General features: G+C 37.2%; 3 protein-coding genes and 1 pseudogene across 3 annotated transcripts; 2 read left to right on the top strand and 2 right to left on the bottom strand.

The window, feature by feature from the left end:
• Positions 1-1,760: 1,760 nt before the first annotated feature.
• Positions 1,761-5,293, top strand: LOC114755166 (cation/H(+) antiporter 28-like). The gene is made up of 4 exons (XM_028944044.1): positions 1,761-1,961; positions 2,121-3,134; positions 3,682-4,284; positions 4,679-5,293. Exons 1-4 carry the CDS (start codon positions 1,761-1,763, stop codon positions 5,291-5,293), a joined length of 2,433 nt encoding a protein of 810 aa, XP_028799877.1.
• Positions 5,294-6,962: 1,669 nt separating this feature from the next.
• LOC114755164 (cellulose synthase-like protein D1) lies at positions 6,963-11,170 on the top strand. Its single transcript, XM_028944041.1, has 6 exons — positions 6,963-7,528; positions 7,832-8,261; positions 8,525-8,908; positions 9,209-9,584; positions 9,689-10,097; positions 10,213-11,170. The coding sequence occupies exons 1-6, from the start codon at positions 6,963-6,965 to the stop codon at positions 11,168-11,170; spliced, it is 3,123 nt and encodes a 1,040-aa protein (XP_028799874.1).
• Positions 11,171-12,131: 961 nt separating this feature from the next.
• On the bottom strand, positions 12,132-12,866 carry LOC114755165 (E3 ubiquitin-protein ligase DZIP3-like). The gene has a single exon (XM_028944043.1). It carries the CDS (start codon positions 12,864-12,866, stop codon positions 12,132-12,134), a length of 735 nt encoding a protein of 244 aa, XP_028799876.1.
• Positions 12,867-14,146: 1,280 nt separating this feature from the next.
• On the bottom strand, positions 14,147-18,887 carry LOC114755167 (uncharacterized; annotated as a pseudogene).
• Between the last annotated feature and the right edge of the window lie 1,824 nt (positions 18,888-20,711).

Genomic DNA, 20,711 nt, shown 5'->3' with positions numbered 1-20,711 from the left:
ATCTTATATATAGAACCAATATGAACTCTCTAATTAGGTCATATATTAAAGACCGAAGGAGTATAAACCTTTGGATTCTGAAAATTAAAATTGATTGTAGATTAAAAAATTATTATTCTCTCATTCATATTCCGGCAAAAACTTGTTATTTATTTTTATACACGTTCTGATAAAATTTAAAATAAATTGATTCTCATTAACTGTTTTGTTTGTGCGCGTTTTTTACTTTTTTTGGCCGGGGTTGTGTGTAACTTTATATATATTAACAATGAGAATTGCGAATAATATAGAATTATAAATATTGAAAAGCATAATAACAATGTGTTTCTCCAAATGACATGTAATTTTTTTAAACATGATTTTCTTTTAACATCTACTATGCTTAAATATGATATCGTAAGGGTTTTTTTTTTTTTTTAAATCTTACGAGTAGCTTTATTTTCCCCAATTTGTCCCACTTTTTCTTAACCCTCAACTCTCAAGCAAAAAAAGGACAAATGATAATTTTTATCACTGTGAAATAAACAAATAAATGTGTGTGTGTGTGTGTGTAAAGCAATGAAATCTTCACAGGAACAATGCAAATCATAACAATTTTCGTACAACAGTACAGAACCCACTTTAGACAAGTGAATATGTGATCATGGTTTAGATACATCAATTCGTAAGTTTTAAACAATATATATAATACACTCTTATCTTGAATACAAGAATTGGTTGGTGTATTTACTTTAGTATTACATATAAAATCTCAAATCAATATATTTCAGATTTATAAATCTATTTTCAAATGATCCCTATCGATTGTGACCTTGAATCGATTGTATATATATGAAAGAATGTAAAAGAATCTTTTCATTAATGAAGTAATGACTAAGAAGATCTATTTTAGAGAAATGAACACGTGAAATAATTAATTTAGCTAATTTTTTATATCAGTAAATTACTTATCTAACCTTTGTACTTAAGATCGAACAGAGTATTTAACGAAAAGAAAAGCTGGATGCTGAAAGTCATGCTGACATATTTTCCCGATGATATTAGCTAAAGGCATATATCATCGGATTCTGTCAGACGTCCAGATTAATTTCTTTTAACTAGTGTGCTCTATTGTATACAAATGATATAAGAGCTAGTTAAAGATTTTAATTTTATTTTAAATATGATACTTAAATATACTTTCTCTTCAATAATATTTATTCATTTTACCTTCAAATGATTAAGCACATTCTAAATTAGTTCTTAATATAAATGTTATCTTTTCTAAATATCAATTATATACATTGAAATTACTTTTTATTTATTTATTAAATAATTAACTTAACTAATTTTTTAATATTAGTAAATTATTTATCTAACTTTTATATTAAAACTCAAGTATTAGGTACACACATAGACGTTTAATTTTTTAAAAAAATATTGATCTCAAGATACATCACATCACAGTTTACGCGTTTATTTGCCCTCCAACCTTTAGTTTGCAAATTAATTACCACCTTACGGCGCTTATTTCCCTCAGAGTACTCCTTCATTGTCTCCTGAAACTGAGCAATCAATCACCACCACTCGCTTATTCACAATCATTTTGGTCAATTAATTAAAAAAAGAAGATCAGAACGAACTTTCTGAGTCTTTTTGGTTATTGAGAATCTAACAAGTAATTGATAAGAACACAACTCAGAAGAAAGGAGGGAGGGAAGGAAGGAAGGAAGGAGGGAAGGAAGGAAGGAAGGAGGGAAGGAAGGAAAGGGCCAAAGATAATGTCTAATAGTTCCTCTCATAATGGTCATCTTTTCTTTGTCTCAACAATATCCTCAAACCCGTGTGCCGAAAGGCTTGGCTCTCTCATGTTTTCTGTAGCCAAAAACTTCATTATATTCTTGGCCATGGTCATTCTCTGCAATGGTGTTCATTATCTTCTCAAGCCTTATTCAATGCCTCGCATTATTTCTGACATCCTCGTAAGTTTCCCTCTACACACACAAACACATATTTATATACATCTCTGCAGATTCTTTGTATCTTATATATGCATGGTGATCCATACTAGGTTTTCATTCTCAGTTTCATCTTTCTGAATACTGCATATTGATTATTTATATGCATACACACACACGCAGGTTGGTATGATTGTGGGCAACATCGGATTCCTACGAGATATATACGAAGAATTCAACAAGACGTTCGGATTCATAATCGATTTTGTGATGATGTTTTACATGTTTGCTCTGGGAATAGAAATGGATCCTTATGCGATCTTCAAACAGCCATCTCGGGATGCTCAAATCGCCTACGCCGGAATCCTCTCCACCTTCATTGTCGGCTGCTTCACCACGCCATTATTCGATTTCTTCTCCGGCAAACACAAACTCTACTTCACACTCTGTCTCTCCACTCTCCTCGCCAGCACGGCGTCGCCGGTGTTGACACGTCTCATCACAAGCCTCAAAATCAGCAAGTCCGACATCGGTAAGCTCGTGATTGCCGCCGGCATGCACTCCGACTTCCTCTGCTCTCTGCTCCTCTCCATCGGCTACATTGCGATGCCGTTGCCGGTGTTCTGCGAGAAGGAGGCTTACAGGATGAACGACAGAGGAAAAGCTCGCATTAAACTGTCCATTGTTATGGGATGTGCAGTTCTAGGGCAAATGTTGTTCACAGCCATAGTTTCTCCAATAATGATGAGATGGGTGAATAATGAAAACCCAGAAGGAAAACCCATGAAAGGTGCACACTTGGTGCTTTCTGTGGCATTTATGGTGTTAATCTGTGCATCTTCAACTCTGTATGATTACAGTCCGATTCTGAGTGCGTTCATGGCTGGGATTTGCTTACCACGTGAAGGTAGGTTATCGAAGTGGGTCATCACGAAGATAAATTACATGTTAACTTCGATTTTCTTTCCTATATTTTTCTTGTGGATGGGTTATGAGGCTGATTTAAGGAAGTTTGAGGCTTGGAGGTTGGCGACATGGATAAGGTTGTTGATGTTGGTGGCCATAGGAATGGCAAGTAAAGTTGCTGGAACTGTTATTTCAGGAGCCATGTTGGGTTTTAATTGGCCTGATTCTGTTGCCATTGGCTTGCTTCTCACCACAAAGGGCCATTTTCACATATACTTAGCCATTAAAGTGGTACGTAGGTTTTGAATTTCTCATGTTCTTATGATGCTTTTTCTTTTCTTCACGCGTGTTTGGTTGCCTAGATTTCTGGATTATATGATAATGAGTTCAACCCAGTAGTTCTTCAAAAGTGATAAGGTCTATTCTGAAAAATTCTCTCTTTTTTAATACATATCAAGACTAACAATTTCATCATTCAAATGAAATAACAGACACACGAACTAAACAGTAGATCAATATATATAACTTTAGAAAATCAAGCCATTGCTAATTATTTCAACTAACTTTCTTGGATTGTGTAATTGTTTATAAGTAGATCTTATATAAAACAAGAGATAATAATATTTATCATGAAGTTATAGTAACTTGGGGATGAGTTTGAATGCTCATAAGAGTGATAGGAACACCAAAACTCATTTGATTTGAATTGTCTAGATTTGATCTTTTTGGGAATGAGTTTGGATGCTAATCACGGCTAGTCTTATGTGTAGTATTAACCAATTAGATTTATGATTTAATTAGCTATCGCATATAACACAGCTTGTGCTTGTGTGAGCAGATGAAATGTGGGGGAAATACTACAACTGGAATAGAGATGATAATTGCAATCTTTTTCACAGTTCTTCATTCCCCATCAGTCGTAGCACACATTATCAAGCGAGCTAGAAAAAGAGCTCCAACGCATCGCATGGCCCTCCAGTTGCTGGAACCATCAAGTGAACTCAGAATACTGCTCTGTGTTCACGGACCACAAAACGTCCCTGCATGCATCAACTTCATGGAGATTTCCAGAGGAACGACAGACCCAGGAATGTTCGTTTGTGTCACCGACTTGGTGGAACTCACCGACGAGCTAGCAGCCGCCGCAGAGAAGGCCGAAGGAGGAGGAGATAATAAGACTGTGGCTCTAAACGACAGGGCTATTGCGGCTAACAGAGAGAAAGTGACGAGCTCGTTTGAAGAATATGTTGACGAGGATGGTGATGGGATTACTATTAGGAGATCCATGGCGGTGTCGACGTTCATTAACATGGCACGTGATATTTGCTCTTTAGCTGATGAACTCAACATTGCCCTCATCGTATTGCCATTTCATAGGAGACATCGTGAGGATGGAACGCTTGATGGAGGTAATCCTGGCTTCAGGCACGTCAATCGAAAGGTAACGTCATCCCAAAGTTTGTGGGTTTTAGCATATATGTGCCTCCTTAATATTTTTTCCTTGATGTCTCAACTTTCTAACTAAATTCATTATCAAATAAGTGACATTATGGTATATGTTGTGGGTGCAATTTTGAATTTTTTTTTGCAGTTTTTGAAGAAAATAAATTAAAACTACACAATTCTATCAATTTTTTAAAATCATAAAAAAAATTAAAACAGTACCCTATATGTTCACTCATTCTCTATATAAAATCTAATGAAAAAAAATATTTAAGAGGGTAGGACATTGATTAGGAAGAACATTAAAAGAAGCCAAGTGTGTAGCCCAAAATTTGCCAACTTCTGAAATAGTGCTCAAAATATATGAAGTATGATGGCAATAATTGGAGCAGGTTCTGAAAAGTGCGCCTTGCTCGGTGGGGATTCTAGTGGACAGAGGTCTAGGATCCATCGAGAAGATACAAAGAACCAGCGTTTCAATCAACGTGGCAGTCATCTTCGTCGGCGGCAAAGACGACCGAGAAGCGATCGCCTACGCCGGCCGAGTTGCGCGGCATTCCGGCGTGAAACTCACAGTCATAAGACTTCTAGTAGACACGACGGCGGAGGCAAACAAATTCTCCGGCCCACTGGGCGTGAACCTATCGGAGCAAGAACAGGAAATGGCATTAGACGACGAGTGTTTTGCACAGTTCTACGAGAAACACATCGTCGGAGGCCGAATCGCGTACATGGAGAAACACCTGGCGAACTCGGCGGAGACGTTCTCGGTGCTGAAATCGTTTGAGGGAAGGTACTCTCTGGTGATAGTGGGGAGAGAAGGAGGAGTGAACTCCATATTAACGAAAGGGATGAACGATTGGCAACAATGTCCAGAATTGGGACCCATCGGAGATGTTCTTTCAGGTCCAGATTTTTCAATCACAGTCTCCGTTTTGATCATACAGCAACATAAGCTTAAAGGAGAACTTGATGGCTTAGACGACGATTTCACAGTCATGATGTAAATTAATTTAATGTACATTTTTTTTTGGTATGTAAATATTACTATTTTGACACTTCCAAAGGATCTAAATGGGAGGAAAGTATATATATTTGTGTAATATGTGTGAAAAGGAAATAACTTTGATGTAAAGAAGTAGAAAAATAGGTGTTAGAGTTATTATGCGAAAATCATGTTGTAGGGAATTTTTTTTTTTTTAAATTTTCTTGTACAGTATTTTGATATTTGCATCAATACATGAACAAAACAAAAAAAGTTACGTAAAGTTTACTTTATTAAGCTTTGACACGAGAATATGAGATCACTACATGCAAGAAAAGTATTGAAGGTTTCTTAAAGTCACAAAGTCATTCAACTAATTAATAACGTCAAGATGATACCATGCAACTGGTCTGGCCGTGGATGCATGATATGATTTTTTTTTTTAAAGAAAAAAACCTTATAGTGAAAATCTTCGTTTATATATATATATATATAATTATCTTCATCCAACAATTGCATATTATTGATTGTATGATTAATTTACGATGTTATTGGGAGAAAAAGATTATGTGTTTCGATCTTTATATAATAGTTTTATTCTCCCTAATCCAAGACTAAAAAAACTAAGAAAAATGTTTGTAGCAGTTTTGTGCTTCTCTCCGTGCTCAACAAAAGAATCCAAGACTAAAAAAATTAGAAAATTGTTTGTAGTTGTGCATAATGCTCAACAAAAGAATCTTCTTGCGAACAATTCATTTTCAATTAATAATGTAAATTGGAATGACTTTTTTATCTTGGAAGTTTTAACATGATTTTACATTATTTGTACCCGTTGATATTTTCAATTAATTGGTTTCTTTTGGCTACGAACTTCGGTTTCTAAAGATAGGGGGAAATAATGATTAGAGAAACTGAGAAAATTCATCCCAAGAATACACTTAAGGAAAATTATAACTTACGGACTAATCAAAATAATTAATATCAAAATTTACAAATATAAAATCAAGAGTTGTATTTAGTTTGAACTTTGGAGAGCGCGTTATGAGAACTAGTATCTTCTTTTAAACACAATGCCGTTGGTTATTTGTGTTCTTTTATAAAATTTATATATCTATCATCATACCAAAAAAAAAAAACTTAAATCAGGGCTCTGAGGCCCGTCCCTAAATTTGATTAATTAGTGTTAGACTTGAGAAAATGATTGTTTTAAAAAAAAAAAAGTTTGGTACAAAGAATGATGAAATTTCAGTGGTAAAGGTTTATGGGCTTAAGCTCATATGGATCAGGCCCATAAGAGTTAGGCTCACAAGTATGAGGCAGCTCTAATAAAGTCAAAGTTGGAACTCCCTTTGCCTGACATTTTAATGCAAGATTTTAGGATGCCCTGAAAGCTAAAACCTGTGCGCCTGTAGTAGGATACGTAAGTTTCATAATTGGACGAACTGGGAAGAAATTAAAGAGAGGCTAAGATTGAATCAAGGGGGCGACAATGGCTGATCCAGAATATCCTAAATATATGCAATACTTTCTCGTACCACTAATTCAGTTCATCACTGTTCTTCAATCTTTCCTTCTTTTCATCATCATCACCAATAATGCCTGCATGAAAGTGTTCGTACTCATCATCTCTCCATCATAACACTAACTTCAACAGAATGATCATGTCAAAGTTTGTCATTTAGAGATTATATATGGCTTCTTCAGATCCAAATCAAAGGCCAACGTCTTCCTCGCCCTCCTCCAACGCACGGCCACCACAAGGTGTGAAGTTTGCGCGGCGAACTTCCAGCGGCAGAGTCGTTAGCCTCTCCCGAGATGATGACATTGACGTCACAGGCGACATCGCCGGTCAAAATGACTACATCAATTACACAGTCATGATGCCGCCCACGCCGGACAACCAGCCTGGCACCTCCGATTCCAAGACCGATGGTGCCGGCTCTTCACGATTAGCTTCTGAGTCTCAGCCGAACCGCAGAGGCAGCAGCGGAGGGAGTGCGGCGAAGTTTGATAGAAGAGTGTCGATCTTGAATTCTGTGAACAACAAGTCGATGCTGTCGAGGAGTCAGACTCAGGATTTTGATCACAACCGGTGGTTGTTCGAGACGAAGGGGACATATGGAATTGGAAACGCGTATTGGCAGGACGATGAGTACGGGGAAGATACTGGAATGAGCATGTCGGATTTCATGGACAAACCATGGAAACCTCTCACTCGGAAAGTTGGTGTTCCTGGAGGTGTTCTGAGCCCTTACAGGTAAATCAACTAAAAACATTTCAATTATTTTATATTTTAGTTCATTACGAAACGTATAATTTTGGCTAGTTGTGTGGCTTCACTGGAGAATTAGCAAATACAGAGAACTGCATATAGTTCTGTTCAGTTTAATCGCAATAGCAAAGCTCTGTAGAATATTTGTTACGATAATACTCGATACTCGATTCTTTGATTCTTGTCCAGTTGATTTGAACATTTAGGTCTGTTATTTGTTCTTTTTTTCATGCATGGTGATTGTATATTATTGCAGGTTTAATGTTCGGATTTCTTCCATTGAAACAGGGTATTGGTTGTCATCCGTATGATCTTGTTATTTTTCTTCCTAGGATGGCGTTGCAGGAACCCGAATTACGACGCCATGTGGCTTTGGGGAATTTCAATTGTCTGCGAGATCTGGTTTGCTTTCTCTTGGCTTCTCGATATCCTTCCCAAGCTCAATCCTGTAAACAGAAGTACCGACCTGGAGGCTCTGAAGGACAAGTTCGAACAGCCTTCGCCGTCGAACCCGACTGGTCGATCAGACTTACCCGGCGTCGATCTTTTTGTTTCTACCGCTGACCCTGAAAAGGAACCACCTCTCGTCACCGCCAACACCATTCTTTCAATTCTCGCCGCTGACTATCCAGTCGAGAAGCTCAGCGCCTACATTTCTGACGATGGTGGTGCTATACTCACCTTTGAAGCCATGGCTGAAGCTGCCAAATTTGCTGAGGTATGTTAATAGAGAAGTGCAACCCGAAATCTGGACGGCTACGCCACATGCTTGGATTTTATACATTATACACGGAAGAGCTAGCTATCAATGACCATGCAAATTCACACGTTATAAATTTTTCCAGTTCCCAATGCCAAACAATAAGAATTATTGAATCAAATACGTACGGGGAATGCTTTACTCAATTTGAAACCGGCTAAGGTGAATAATGATTTACCACTACGATGAATTAATCCCTTTGTTTTTGTATGTGCTGACAGATTTGGGTACCCTTTTGTCGGAAACACGAAATTGAGCCTAGAAATCCTGACGCTTACTTCAGCTTAAAAACTGATCCTACGAAGAACAAGAAAAAGCATGACTTCGTCAAGGATCGTAGATGGATCAAGAGGGAGTATGATGAATTCAAAGTGAGGATCAATGGGCTTCCAGAGGTGATTCGCAAACGAAGCGAAATGTACAACTCTAAAGAGGAGATAAAGGAAAAACAAACAGCCAGAGAGAAAAATGGTGGGAATTTGCCACCAGATCAACCCATCAATGTCACAAAGGCAACATGGATGGCTGATGGCACTCATTGGCCGGGAACTTGGTTCAATTCTACAGCTGACCATGCCAAGGGTGACCATGCTGGAATCTTGCAAGTACTCTGGATATATACGACACACACACAATCTTGCTTTTTGAGTGTGAATTTATTATAAAGGAACACAATCAAGAGATACTCACCTTTTGATCTATATGGAGCATGAACACGTAAAAGAAAGACGTGTTTGTACCTGACAAGCGTCAGAGATGTTCAAGCCAGACATCATTCTACGCATAAATTAATGCTATAGATTTTGTCGTATCTCAGTTTTCATACATCCAAGATTAACATATCATGTGGTTAATTTCAAAATAAATTCCTAATCCTAAGTCTTCTTCATATTTGTTACTTGTAGATAATGTGTAAGGTGCCAGAATTTGATCCAGTAATGGGAACTGCAGACGAAAAGAAATTGGACTTCACAGGTGTAGACATCAGACTCCCCATGTTTGCTTACGTTTCTAGAGAAAAACGACCAGGATATGATCATAACAAGAAAGCAGGAGCCATGAATGCCTTGGTTCGAGCCTCGGCTATATTGTCCAATGGAGCCTTTATTCTTAACTTGGATTGTGACCATTATTTCTATAACAGTAAAGCTGTAAGGGAGGGAATGTGCTTCATGATGGATCGTGGTGGTGATCGCATATGTTACATACAGTTTCCTCAGAGGTTTGACGGCGTTGATCCCTCTGATCGATATGCAAATAATAATACAGTCTTCTTTGATGGTAAAAGCCCCAGCCTCTCTCTCTTTTTCTCTACACACACACGCACACAAATATTGTTTACCGTAATGCGTGTTTTACTGGATATTGGTTGTAACAATCAACAGGAAATATGCGGGCACTAGATGGTCTGCAGGGTCCAATGTATGTTGGGACAGGTTGCATGTTTCGGAGATACGCACTGTATGGATTTGAACCACCGAGGTTCTATGAGCACACAGGCGTGTTTGGGAGAGTAAAAACCAAAGTAAACCGAGATGTACTACAGGCACGATCACGAGTGGATGATGATCGGCAGCCTCTGAACTCTGATTCGGACTCAGATCTTGGATTTCCCCAGAAGTTTGGTAATTCTACTATGTTCACAGACAGCATACCTGTGACTGAATTCCAAGGCCGACCACTAGCTGATCACAAATCTGTTAAGAATGGTAGACCACCAGGATCGTTACTCAAGCCACGTCCTCCTTTGGATGCACCCACTGTTGCTGAAGCCATAGCTGTCATCTCTTGCTGGTATCGCATTATGCTAACTAATCTCTTTCTTGACTCTTCATTAAACTATCCACCAAAAATCTGTTCAATGTTTGTTGATATACCCATGATGTTTTTCTTGTGTATGGACCCGCAGGTACGAGGACAAAACTGAATGGGGGGACAGGGTGGGTTGGATTTATGGGTCAGTGACAGAGGATGTGGTGACTGGCTACCGGATGCACAACCGTGGGTGGCGGTCAATTTACTGCATTACAAAGCGTGATGCTTTTCGCGGCACGGCTCCGATCAATCTGACTGATCGGCTTCATCAAGCTTTAAGATGGGCTACAGGCTCAGTAGAAATCTTCTTCTCAAAAAACAACGCCATATTTGGAAGCAAGCGCCTCAAGTTCTCGCAAAGAGTCGCATATCTCAATGTGGGCATATACCCCTTCACCTCTATATTCTTGGTTGTGTACTGCTTTCTCCCTGCACTCTGCCTCTTCACCAACAACTTCATAGTTCCAGGCCTAAACGTAGCCTTCCTTTTGTATCTTTTCTCCATCACCGTCTGCCTTGTTCTGATCTCCCTTCTTGAAGTGAAGTGGTCAGGCATTGCCCTTGAGGAATTTTGGCGAAACGAGCAGTTCTGGGTCATTGGTGGTTCTAGTGCTCACCTCGCTGCAGTGTTACAAGGTCTGCTAAAAGTCATAGCAGGCATTGAGATTTCCTTCACTTTAACATCTAAGTCAGCCGCAGATGAAGACGAAGATATCTACGCCGATCTTTACATCGTGAAATGGACAAGTCTCTTCATCGTGCCACTAACCATTATATGCATCAACATCATAGCTATGGTAATAGGATGCGCAAGGACTATATACAGTGTGATACCACAGTGGAATAGGCTATTGGGAGGCTTGTTCTTTAGCTTATGGGTTTTGGTTCATATGTACCCTTTTGCTAAAGGTTTAATGGGCAAGAGAGGAAGGGTTCCCACAATACTTTTAGTGTGGCTAGGGCTGCTTTCCATTATAATTTCATTGATCTGGGTTGCAGTAACCGCAGGTGGGAATAGTGATCAAGCTGGAGGAGGCAATGTCCAAATATGATGATGACAAGGGAGAGTGAATTTTGAAATATATCTTTATATATTTATGACATGAAACCTTATATATTGTCCAGCAGGCGTTATGTGTTTATTATCAAGTAACAGAGTATGATTGGGAAGTTAACTAACATTGTATATACACAAGTGGGGAGGAAATTCTGATTATGTATACTTTACAGCTGAGAGAGCCTGAGAGATTTTCTTGTTCAGTTTAAAATTAAATTTGTTAAATTTTGACTGTGTCTACAATGATAGAAGATCAAGGAACCCAATGCCTTCTTAGAAAGTTGAGGAATAATTTTCATATTTGTTTTACTTTTCAGCATAAGAATGTATCTTGATGTATATGGTTGTCTTTCAGACCTTTAAATAGCAGGTAAAATAATTCAATCCGCTTCATATCCTTTTCATTTATTTTCATGGAATTAACAGTATAAAATTAAAATTTATAGCAAATACAGTTAAGAGCTAACAGTATATCATACACACAAACGAAACATATCAAGGAAAACAATATGGTATGCAATATGCGTTAGGAAAAAAAAGGTAATTCAGTCTGTATAATTTGCATCACCAATACTATCTTTAATTCTTAATGTAAAACCTCATTTGACTTTTATTTAATTCTAAATATAAGACCCAAATCCACTTTGTCTCTCATATATTTTTTCAAAGCAATCTTTCTAATAATGATAGTTATAGCCAATATACTTGATTAGTAAGGATATTTTAGGAAAAATAACATATTTATTACAAATACAACAATAATGAAGCTTTATTCCACTAGGTGGGGTCGATTATATGGATTGCATGACGCTATGTAATTAGTTAATTAGTTCTTATATTTAGGACCGGGAGGTAGTATAATGTAATTGAATAATTGACAAACAAATCTAGTTTACTTTAATTTCATGCCAAAAAAAGAAAGGAAAAGAATCTAATTAAATAACTTGAACCAGTTATCATTCAATAGGCATTCGAAAACGACACAAAGGACAGATACCATCGTTCTGCAGCCATTCAACAATGCAAGCTTTATGAAATAAATGCGAGCAAGGCAAACGAGTAACTTCTAAGAATCCAACTTTGAAATCTTCCAAACAAATCGCACAGTTACTTATTAACTTTTCTTCTTCTTCTTCAACCTTCACAGTTTCCAATTCCTCAATAAATGATTTAGTTGCAGGCACTGCCATAAGACTTTGATTCGCCAGGGCTTCCAAAGATGCCTCCGCAGCCTGATGATAAGAATCACCAGTGGTAGGATCAGAATGATAACACCAAGTTTTAACAACTTCAATAAGCACAGCCATGAACAAGATCTTCTGGTCTTTATGGGTATTATTAAGCATGTTTCTTGCAGAATCCAAGATCTTTCTTGCCATGCATCTGCCGGAGAATGAAGGGATACCAAAATGAGAAGGAATAAGGTTTGCAATTTGATCTATGGAGTTTTTTGAGATGTTGAAGAAATCATGTGTTGTGGAATATGTATTAACAAGGGTTGAGCTTTCAACTCGTGTAGGATCCAACATTTGCCAGTTCCATACTGATTTAGCAGCTGTGATGTTGATGTATTGATCATCATCATTAGGAGGATTAATGGGATAATTATTGGGATCAGTAGGGATAATTGTGCTTAGTGGATAAAGAACTTCACAGTTATATCTAACTCTGACACGAGAAGGAATATTCATTGCCTTTTAGAACCTTTTTTTTTTTTTGGGGGGGGGGGGGGGGAATCTGAGTAGGATCGGATGAACTTAAAGAGTGTCCTAATGGAAAGTTGAAGAAGAAAATTGTGATGAGGAGGATTTGATTTATAAAGAGAGGAGTAGGCCGATATATAGGACAAAGATAACAATAAAAGATTTTGAACTTGTAAAGGATTGAGATAAATGTTTAGGGAAAACCTTAATTAATAAAGGGATAATCTAAAGAGAAGATCTAAAACAAATTATAATAATATAAAAATAAATCAATCGAATTTGATATTTTATTGCGTTTTAAAAGATAACTTATTAGATTTAAACATTAATATATTTGAATTTTTATCTCACTTTTTTCAATTTCATAGTATTTTATATGTTGAGATAAAATAATTTATAAATATTTATTAGTGGCCAAGCGTGGAATAAGAGATAAAACTTAATCATAATTTTACTGATTTTTATTTTCTTCATAAAAAAGTATGTTTGAACATTTGATATTACTGCAGGCAAATAATCTATTAATGTAACAACAGTACACAGTTAATTTGCACGGTGTATTAACTGAAGTATTCGAATTATTTTTAAATTATCAATTGATAAAGCAATTACAATTTTTCTATTTCCAAAATATATTTTTTTACGATTTTCCCAAGCAATTATCAGTTTTTGCCTCTTTTTTTTTTTTTAAGAATGATCTGTACGTCTATATTATTGTATCGATTAAGAATGTTTAAAACAATATGCATTTTTGTTAATAACTAATGAACCAATATGTAATATTTAAAGTCCTTAATTTTCGCAATATAAATAACTTTAATTCAATGTTCAAACGTCTCAAGCAGTTTAATTTTTTCCGACTAATTTTTAGACTTTTTTTCTTTCATTATATCTATGGGTAGTGAAAAGCATTGATTAATGAAAAAGAACATGTTAGCACAACAATTGTATTTCGAAACTATCGCCTATTGGTACTCTAGGATTGCAGGGATTTTCCGAGTTCACATATAATATTTAATTGCATTGTTACTGCTAATTATTTAGTTTCCCCTAAAAAACAATGCTAATAACTGATTTTAGAACGAACTTTTAAAAGGATCAGCAATAACTTGCTTAGGATTCTTTATTCTTCTAATAAATTGTCTAACGATTATTTATTTGTTGAACCGTTTTAATTTTTTTTAATGTGTTCTCAATTTAGAGTCTATGCAAGACCTTCACGTCCATCAAGGAGAGTTAATAAGCATTCAGGTAGAAACATCCCAAGATTTTCTTTGTAAATATACACACACATATATATATATAACGTATCCTTTATTTTCACCTTTGAAATTCAAAGGACTTATAGTTAATTTTCAATCCAATCAACTACAACCTACATACTGCCCAAATGTACAAATGTCTCTTGAGGGTAAAGAGACAAGCCGAGCCATTCAAGCTTTTGAACTCTTGTGCTTCTGAGGAACAAATCGGACCGCTTGCTTGTTAAGATCTAACATCTTCACTGTCCCATCATCCAAGGCAACACTAAGCTTTGAAGTACCTTTAATTATGCCAGTGACTGCTCCTTTGTTCCTGGTTAAAACAATCAAAAAAGACACAAGGGAAGGGACCGATTCCATATCAGATTCCCTACTCTAGTTTTCTTGCTGTTATAGCTACACAGCAGTTTTGTGGAAAAGCAGACGATTAACATCATTACAATGAAGTTCAAAAGTATGATTTGAATTCAAGAGATAAAGAGTAAGTTATGAATGATAAAATTTGGATGCAAATTTTTGTTTTTTGGGGGGGGGGGGGGACCATTTTATCAGCTAAAAAGTGGAGTTTCAAAGAGCACATTAGGGAGGATAATTGTGGCAATGGACTAGTTTGGCCTGTGATGAATTATATGATTCATACGCTATTCCCTCCTACATCGAATTTGCAGAATCAGTGAAAGGATATGAGACGCTCACCAAGAATTGTCAGATGTCTGATGAACTTCAACTCTCTTGCCGATTGCATCTTTACCCAATTTCATCAATATCCAGTTCGCATCCATTATTTCATCCATTTGAGTGTTCTGATTTGAATGCGTTACGTCCTCGTAATGGAGAGATGCTTTATTCGTCAATGGTGAAGGTCTCTTCCTTTTTGACCTCTGACCCTTGATCACACTCATCCCCTCCCAATAAGACAAATTTTGATTTTCAATGCCAGGTTTCTTGAACTTGATCCTCAGCAAGGGTTTAGAATCTTTGGGCAAAGAATGTGAAGGTGTCTGATACTCATTGTCATCTGATTCATCATTTGAACCAAATCTCCCCTCTGGAGGCCTTCCCAAAGACGTCCTCTCACCTCCCGACATTGCTGCTCCATTTCCAACTTGATCAGCTATTCCTTCAGAACTACGTTTTTCAAGAAAGATGCGAGGTTGCTCTAAAGGAACAGCTTCACTTTCCCCAGAAATATTACCTCTGAGATTTCTCTCTCTTCTAAAAACCTTCAATACTTTTGATTGACGAGTGTCAACCCTGCTCCCTGCAATTCATATGAACCCAGGTCAGATGGTCTCCAAACGCTAACCACCGGAATAATGGACAGTAACATCCAATGATATACTGATGAAAAGATCCGCTTTTCTCTTTCCACAAGCATATATATTAGTTGACAAATGTGACATTCAATTTCAACCCAAAAATCCCATGATAGAAAGGAAACGGATGCAACAGAAACCCAAATGATCATCCATGAAGAACACACAGAAAGCAGAATCATTGTTCATTGCTACTTGGCATAACTACACATTATAACAAGTGAAAATTGATTTAAAGATTATTCTCTGGTGTACGTCTACTACATTTCACCGGGGCTTTTTCACGAGGGATCTTAAATAAGAGATCCACCATAGCCCGCGTTCACATAATAATATCTTACAATCTCCATTTTTTCCAAAATAAATAGAGGGGAAAAGGAACCAATTGATCGTGATAAAACCACATACCACTGGGAGCAACCATATCTTGATCTTTTTGGCAACTTATGGCATCGAATTGTGGAGAACTAGTCATATTAACTTTCTGTGGCCCCAAATTGACAATCAACTTCTTCCCTTGCACAGTTTGAGTCCTCTTGTCATTTTCTCCAGTCTCCTCCACACGATCCACGCCATGTGCCTTAGTGTTCCTAATTTGAAAACCTCTAGTTTTCTGCTCTTTATCACTAAATGACACCTCTTCTATAAACTTGCCCTTCAATATCCCTGACTGACTGACAGGACATCCAGCAGCAGGTGAAGAATTGAGATTGCCAACCTCATTTCTCTGCGATTTGATATCATTATCAGAGCTATGCAAATATTCAACATCACTTTTTCCATTAATTGAATGTTTCCTTCCATTATCCTTAATTTCTCTGGCAAGTCATCACAAAAAGTCTTTAAAAAATTTAAGGGAACGCCCAGATTCACTCCTTACCTTTACAGGTCCACCATTTTCATCATCTGAATATGGTGAAATAGAAAAAGTTTCTTCTTGAGTTGGTAAACCAGCCTGAACCCTCAAGCTTGCAATTAAATCTCTGTCGGCTACATCCTTTCTCTTCCAGAGCTCTTGAATGGCATCCTTAATATTTTTGACCTGGAGTATACAGACTTATGAGATGAGTATTGAGAAGTACAAATAAAAATAATCGTTGCAATGTACTTTTACGTGGAGATCAAAGTCGGAACATGAAAAGGGATATAAGTATTAAGGGCCTTCCAAATACCTCATAACATTCACCACGACATGCAGGACATCTATACTGCAGATTCCCATCTACTTGAAATTGGTGATATTTTTCATCACTGCAAAACATGCCATAAAAAATAATAAATTTAAACTGATACGGTAAATTCTAGACCAATAGAGATGGTACCTTACAAAACTGGCAATATAAACAAGAAAGACTGTTAAGAGGTCAACAGCTATTCAATCAATAAAAGAAGGGGCAACAGGGTGGAAACAGAGTCATCCAGCGTAAATAAACTCCAGATAATGATGTATGCCATAGGTTATCACTCACTGCCAAACAAAACATTAAAAGCACAATGTACCGTCAACAAGAATGTATATTCTGGTATCCTAGATGGTAGTCCATAAAGTACAGTAAAAGCAATGAAACTAACCTAATACCATCACAATAGCAATGTACCCAGCGCTGGCAAATATCGCAGCAAACCATTGGTGTCAATTCTGAATCTCTATAAACCTACAAAATGTGCCAAGAGTGTTCAGTCAACTATTTGACATCCAGACCTCACTATCCAAATATCCAGTAAAAACAGATAAAAAATAGAAGCGAAAGAAAAAGGAAATCAAAACTAAAATATAAAATAGTAACAATAGTAACATGCATGTTATCTATCTAATGGGTCCCTGAGATTTCAATGCCATCATTTAAGTTTGAAATTCTATTGCCATTATTCTTATACCAAAAGAATTCTACCGCTAGTCATATGTAAAATTATGTATCTTTCTAAATATTTGACTAAATAAATTAATTGATGGCAAGATCTATCAAATGAACATCTCCCATCACCCATTCCAAGAAAGAAAATCAGTATGGAAAAAATATTGAAACCTTCAAACAGACAGGACAGTAGTTCCCTTTCATAAACAACCTTCCACATGCATCACAGCAGGTGTATCCCAGAAACCACCTATAGATCAAAAAGCAAATGGCAAGTACGTTTCTCAGATAATTAGCTCTGAATCTAAAGAAGTAGCATTGACTAGAAAATGAAGAATCACCAAAAGATATTAATATGATACCTTACACTTGATCCATTTCCTGGCACATTGGATCCACAACTGTGACACCTTGCATGTTTTGTGCACAAATAGGGCCCCGAACTAATGTTCTGCATTGTGAATAATCATGATGAGATACTACAAAATCAATTAACGCCCATCTATGAGAGATACGCAATGACCTTTTGAGGAGGTTGGAGACAATAGCAATGGTAAGCATCATTACACCTTTTGCAGAACATGAACTTACTTGGATCTCCAGTCCTTCGGCAAGCCTGGAAAAAAGTGGGGAAAGCATGTGACATTGTGACTAACTTTAATGAAACGTGAGTTGACGATAGCAACTGCTTGATCAGCAACCAAGCTCACACAACTAATGATACAAGCAACATAACTACAAAAAGAGTAAAAAACCACTTAGGTGAATTTAAGAAATATCTTCAAGGTTGTGAAATAATTAATGACTCTAATGGTTGATGTCCCTAAAATTATCTTCTTCTTTTTTCCCCTCTTCTGCCAAGAATTTTTAAATTATATATAGCCAATGCTAATCTCACCATCTGATTGCACAGACAACCTACTGATAAGGGTAACAGGTTCAAGTCTAACTTGTTTCATGACTCAATCAACTTGCCACATTCTAAATAAAACCAACTTAATTTCCAGATAGAGACAAATTAATACATAGGCAATGATCTCAAGCATCACAAAGTACATAGAGTGGTGGTAGTACTAAACACGATTCCCTGTCATGTAGTACATCTCATATCCAGCAATATATAACTTAAAACATTATGCCTTATCTAGTTCTCTTTGCACAATGATCAAAGACGCAAAATCATTCATCTGATTGAGAGCTTAAGCAATATGCATAGAAGTTTAAGAAAGCTACATTTTAATGTTTAAGAAGCCCAGAGTAAAAAATTAAAATAACAAGGCAGTCAAGCAAATACATAAAACTCAATAAGACACATATTTAGGATTAGTAACTGGGGAGGGAAAAAAGATCGCTAGCAATGCAAATCACACATTACCTCGCAAATTAGGCAAGCAGGACAGGTCCATGAAGTCCAATGAAATAAATCTGTAATTAAAAGCAAGAAATGAGAACATGTGCTATCTAAGTCATAGTTCATATCAGAATATGGTTAGATTTTCTTCTAACCTCTATGTTGAGCCCAAACTCTTAGGCAGTTTATGTGGTACTTTTACCACAACTCTTGCATGGAAGCATCTTTTTCTCTCTCTATCACTACTGCCTTCATTTTCCACACAGTTGCACATCCGACAAAAGACTTTAACATTTAACTGATTCACTACTCACTCTTTCTCCAGTGGTCTTTCCTGATTTTGCCTGTGAACATAATTTCATGTTATAACAAGAATATAAGAAGGGACAGAGCGACAATGATACACTTGACTAGACCATGAAGGTAAAGTCCATGAATATTCAAACGCCCAGAATAAAATGTCTACAGTATATTCATCTGAAGACTAAAACAGTAGGGTTGCATAATCCCATGGACACTTGAGTAGGTTGGTCCTCTAACCTCAAATATTAGCTTTTTGGGGAGAGTTCCGTACTATGCTTAGGCGTCCACCATATATGCATGATCAAGTCAATGCAATAACACGTACAAATTAAAAGAAGCTCCACAGCAGTTACAAGGCAAATAATAATGACATTAACAACACCTGAAAATCACAACTAATTGATGTGCACTCTTCTAGTGTCCTAAGAACAAGGATTAGCTTTATAATGAGGCGGCAACATAAAACTTTTCTCTTATCTCTTCAGCCTATCCAAACTCAAAATTGACTTAATCCAACGACACAACAGATTAGATGTGGTAAAGCTCTCAAAAAATTATCACTTGTCCGACAGTCCACATGCCACCACAGATACAGATAGTCACAAAAAACAGTGCCGGAAAACCTCACCAGCACATCCCCGGACTCAAAACGACGGGCGTACTCTTTCGGCAATCATGGCGGCAGCTCCCTTCCCTGCATAGCAACCCGCTTGGCCTGCATCGAAGCCGCCTCGTCCACCGCATCTCCGACCACTGAGGACTTCAATTGCCCGGGCGGAGGCGGCAATTGCAGAACCTTGGGGACCGCGACTTGCAAGGTGAGCGAGGGAGTCCGAGGAAACTCCAAGTCCGGAGGGATCCTTAAGGAATTCCCGAAGACAGACAACGTCATCGAGGAGATCTTGGCCGCTACAGTATGGAGACTCCGAGGGAATCCTATAGGAGCAGTAGCAGATTCGGCGACTGAAAAAATGCCCCCAAAGAAACACACAAAACGAGAGCGAAAAAAGTACAGAACTTTTGTGATTACGAGGAAAAAGGGAGGGAAAGTTAAAACAGAGAACAGATAAGAGACTCTTAGAGTGAGAAAGTAGTACGAACCATGTAATTGGGCAAGCTACATGAAATCCCATATTGAGAGGCCTTAGATTAATATTGAAGTTTGGAGGGATCGTCCGTCAAAAACTCCTTCTTCTAAAAAAATTAAAATAAAAACAAATTTGCGGTGAAGGGACAAGGCAGAGGGCGTGCTGTGTCGGAGGCGACCGATGGAGGAGAAATAGAAAGAACACGGAAATTAGCAAAAATAAAATGGGGCTTGCATTCAGAGGAACTTGGGCTTTATTTGGATTATTCAGCCCAACGGCCCACATTAGGCTCGCTCCCCGGAGGCCAGGCCCATCATTAAAGATCTTATAGTTTTATCATCGGAGATGAGGAAAGAGATCTCACAATAAAATGGGAGAATCACAATAAGTTAAAAAAATAATTACAAAACAAATTTTAAAAGTTATTATTTTTTATTTTAGAACTTGTTTATTACAACTGCTTAGAGTGTTATTAGAGTTTTTTGGTAATTATTTTATTTGCCTCGAACCTCATTATAATCTTCCTCATAAAATGGGAAATAAAATTGATGAATTGATTAGGTAGTTGTCGTTTTATTAGCGTGATTGGTAATTTTTCTCCCTAAAATACAATACCTCAATGCCACCACTGCAAACTAAGGGGTTTTTAAAAGCATG

Source organism: Neltuma alba, unplaced genomic scaffold (assembly GCF_004799145.2).
Source record: "Neltuma alba isolate B1F8T4 unplaced genomic scaffold, ASM479914v2 tig00010232_pilon, whole genome shotgun sequence".
NCBI lineage: Eukaryota > Viridiplantae > Streptophyta > Magnoliopsida > Fabales > Fabaceae > Neltuma > Neltuma alba.
Note: the sequence above shows the minus strand (reverse complement) of the source record. Positions and strands in the feature narration are given on the sequence as shown.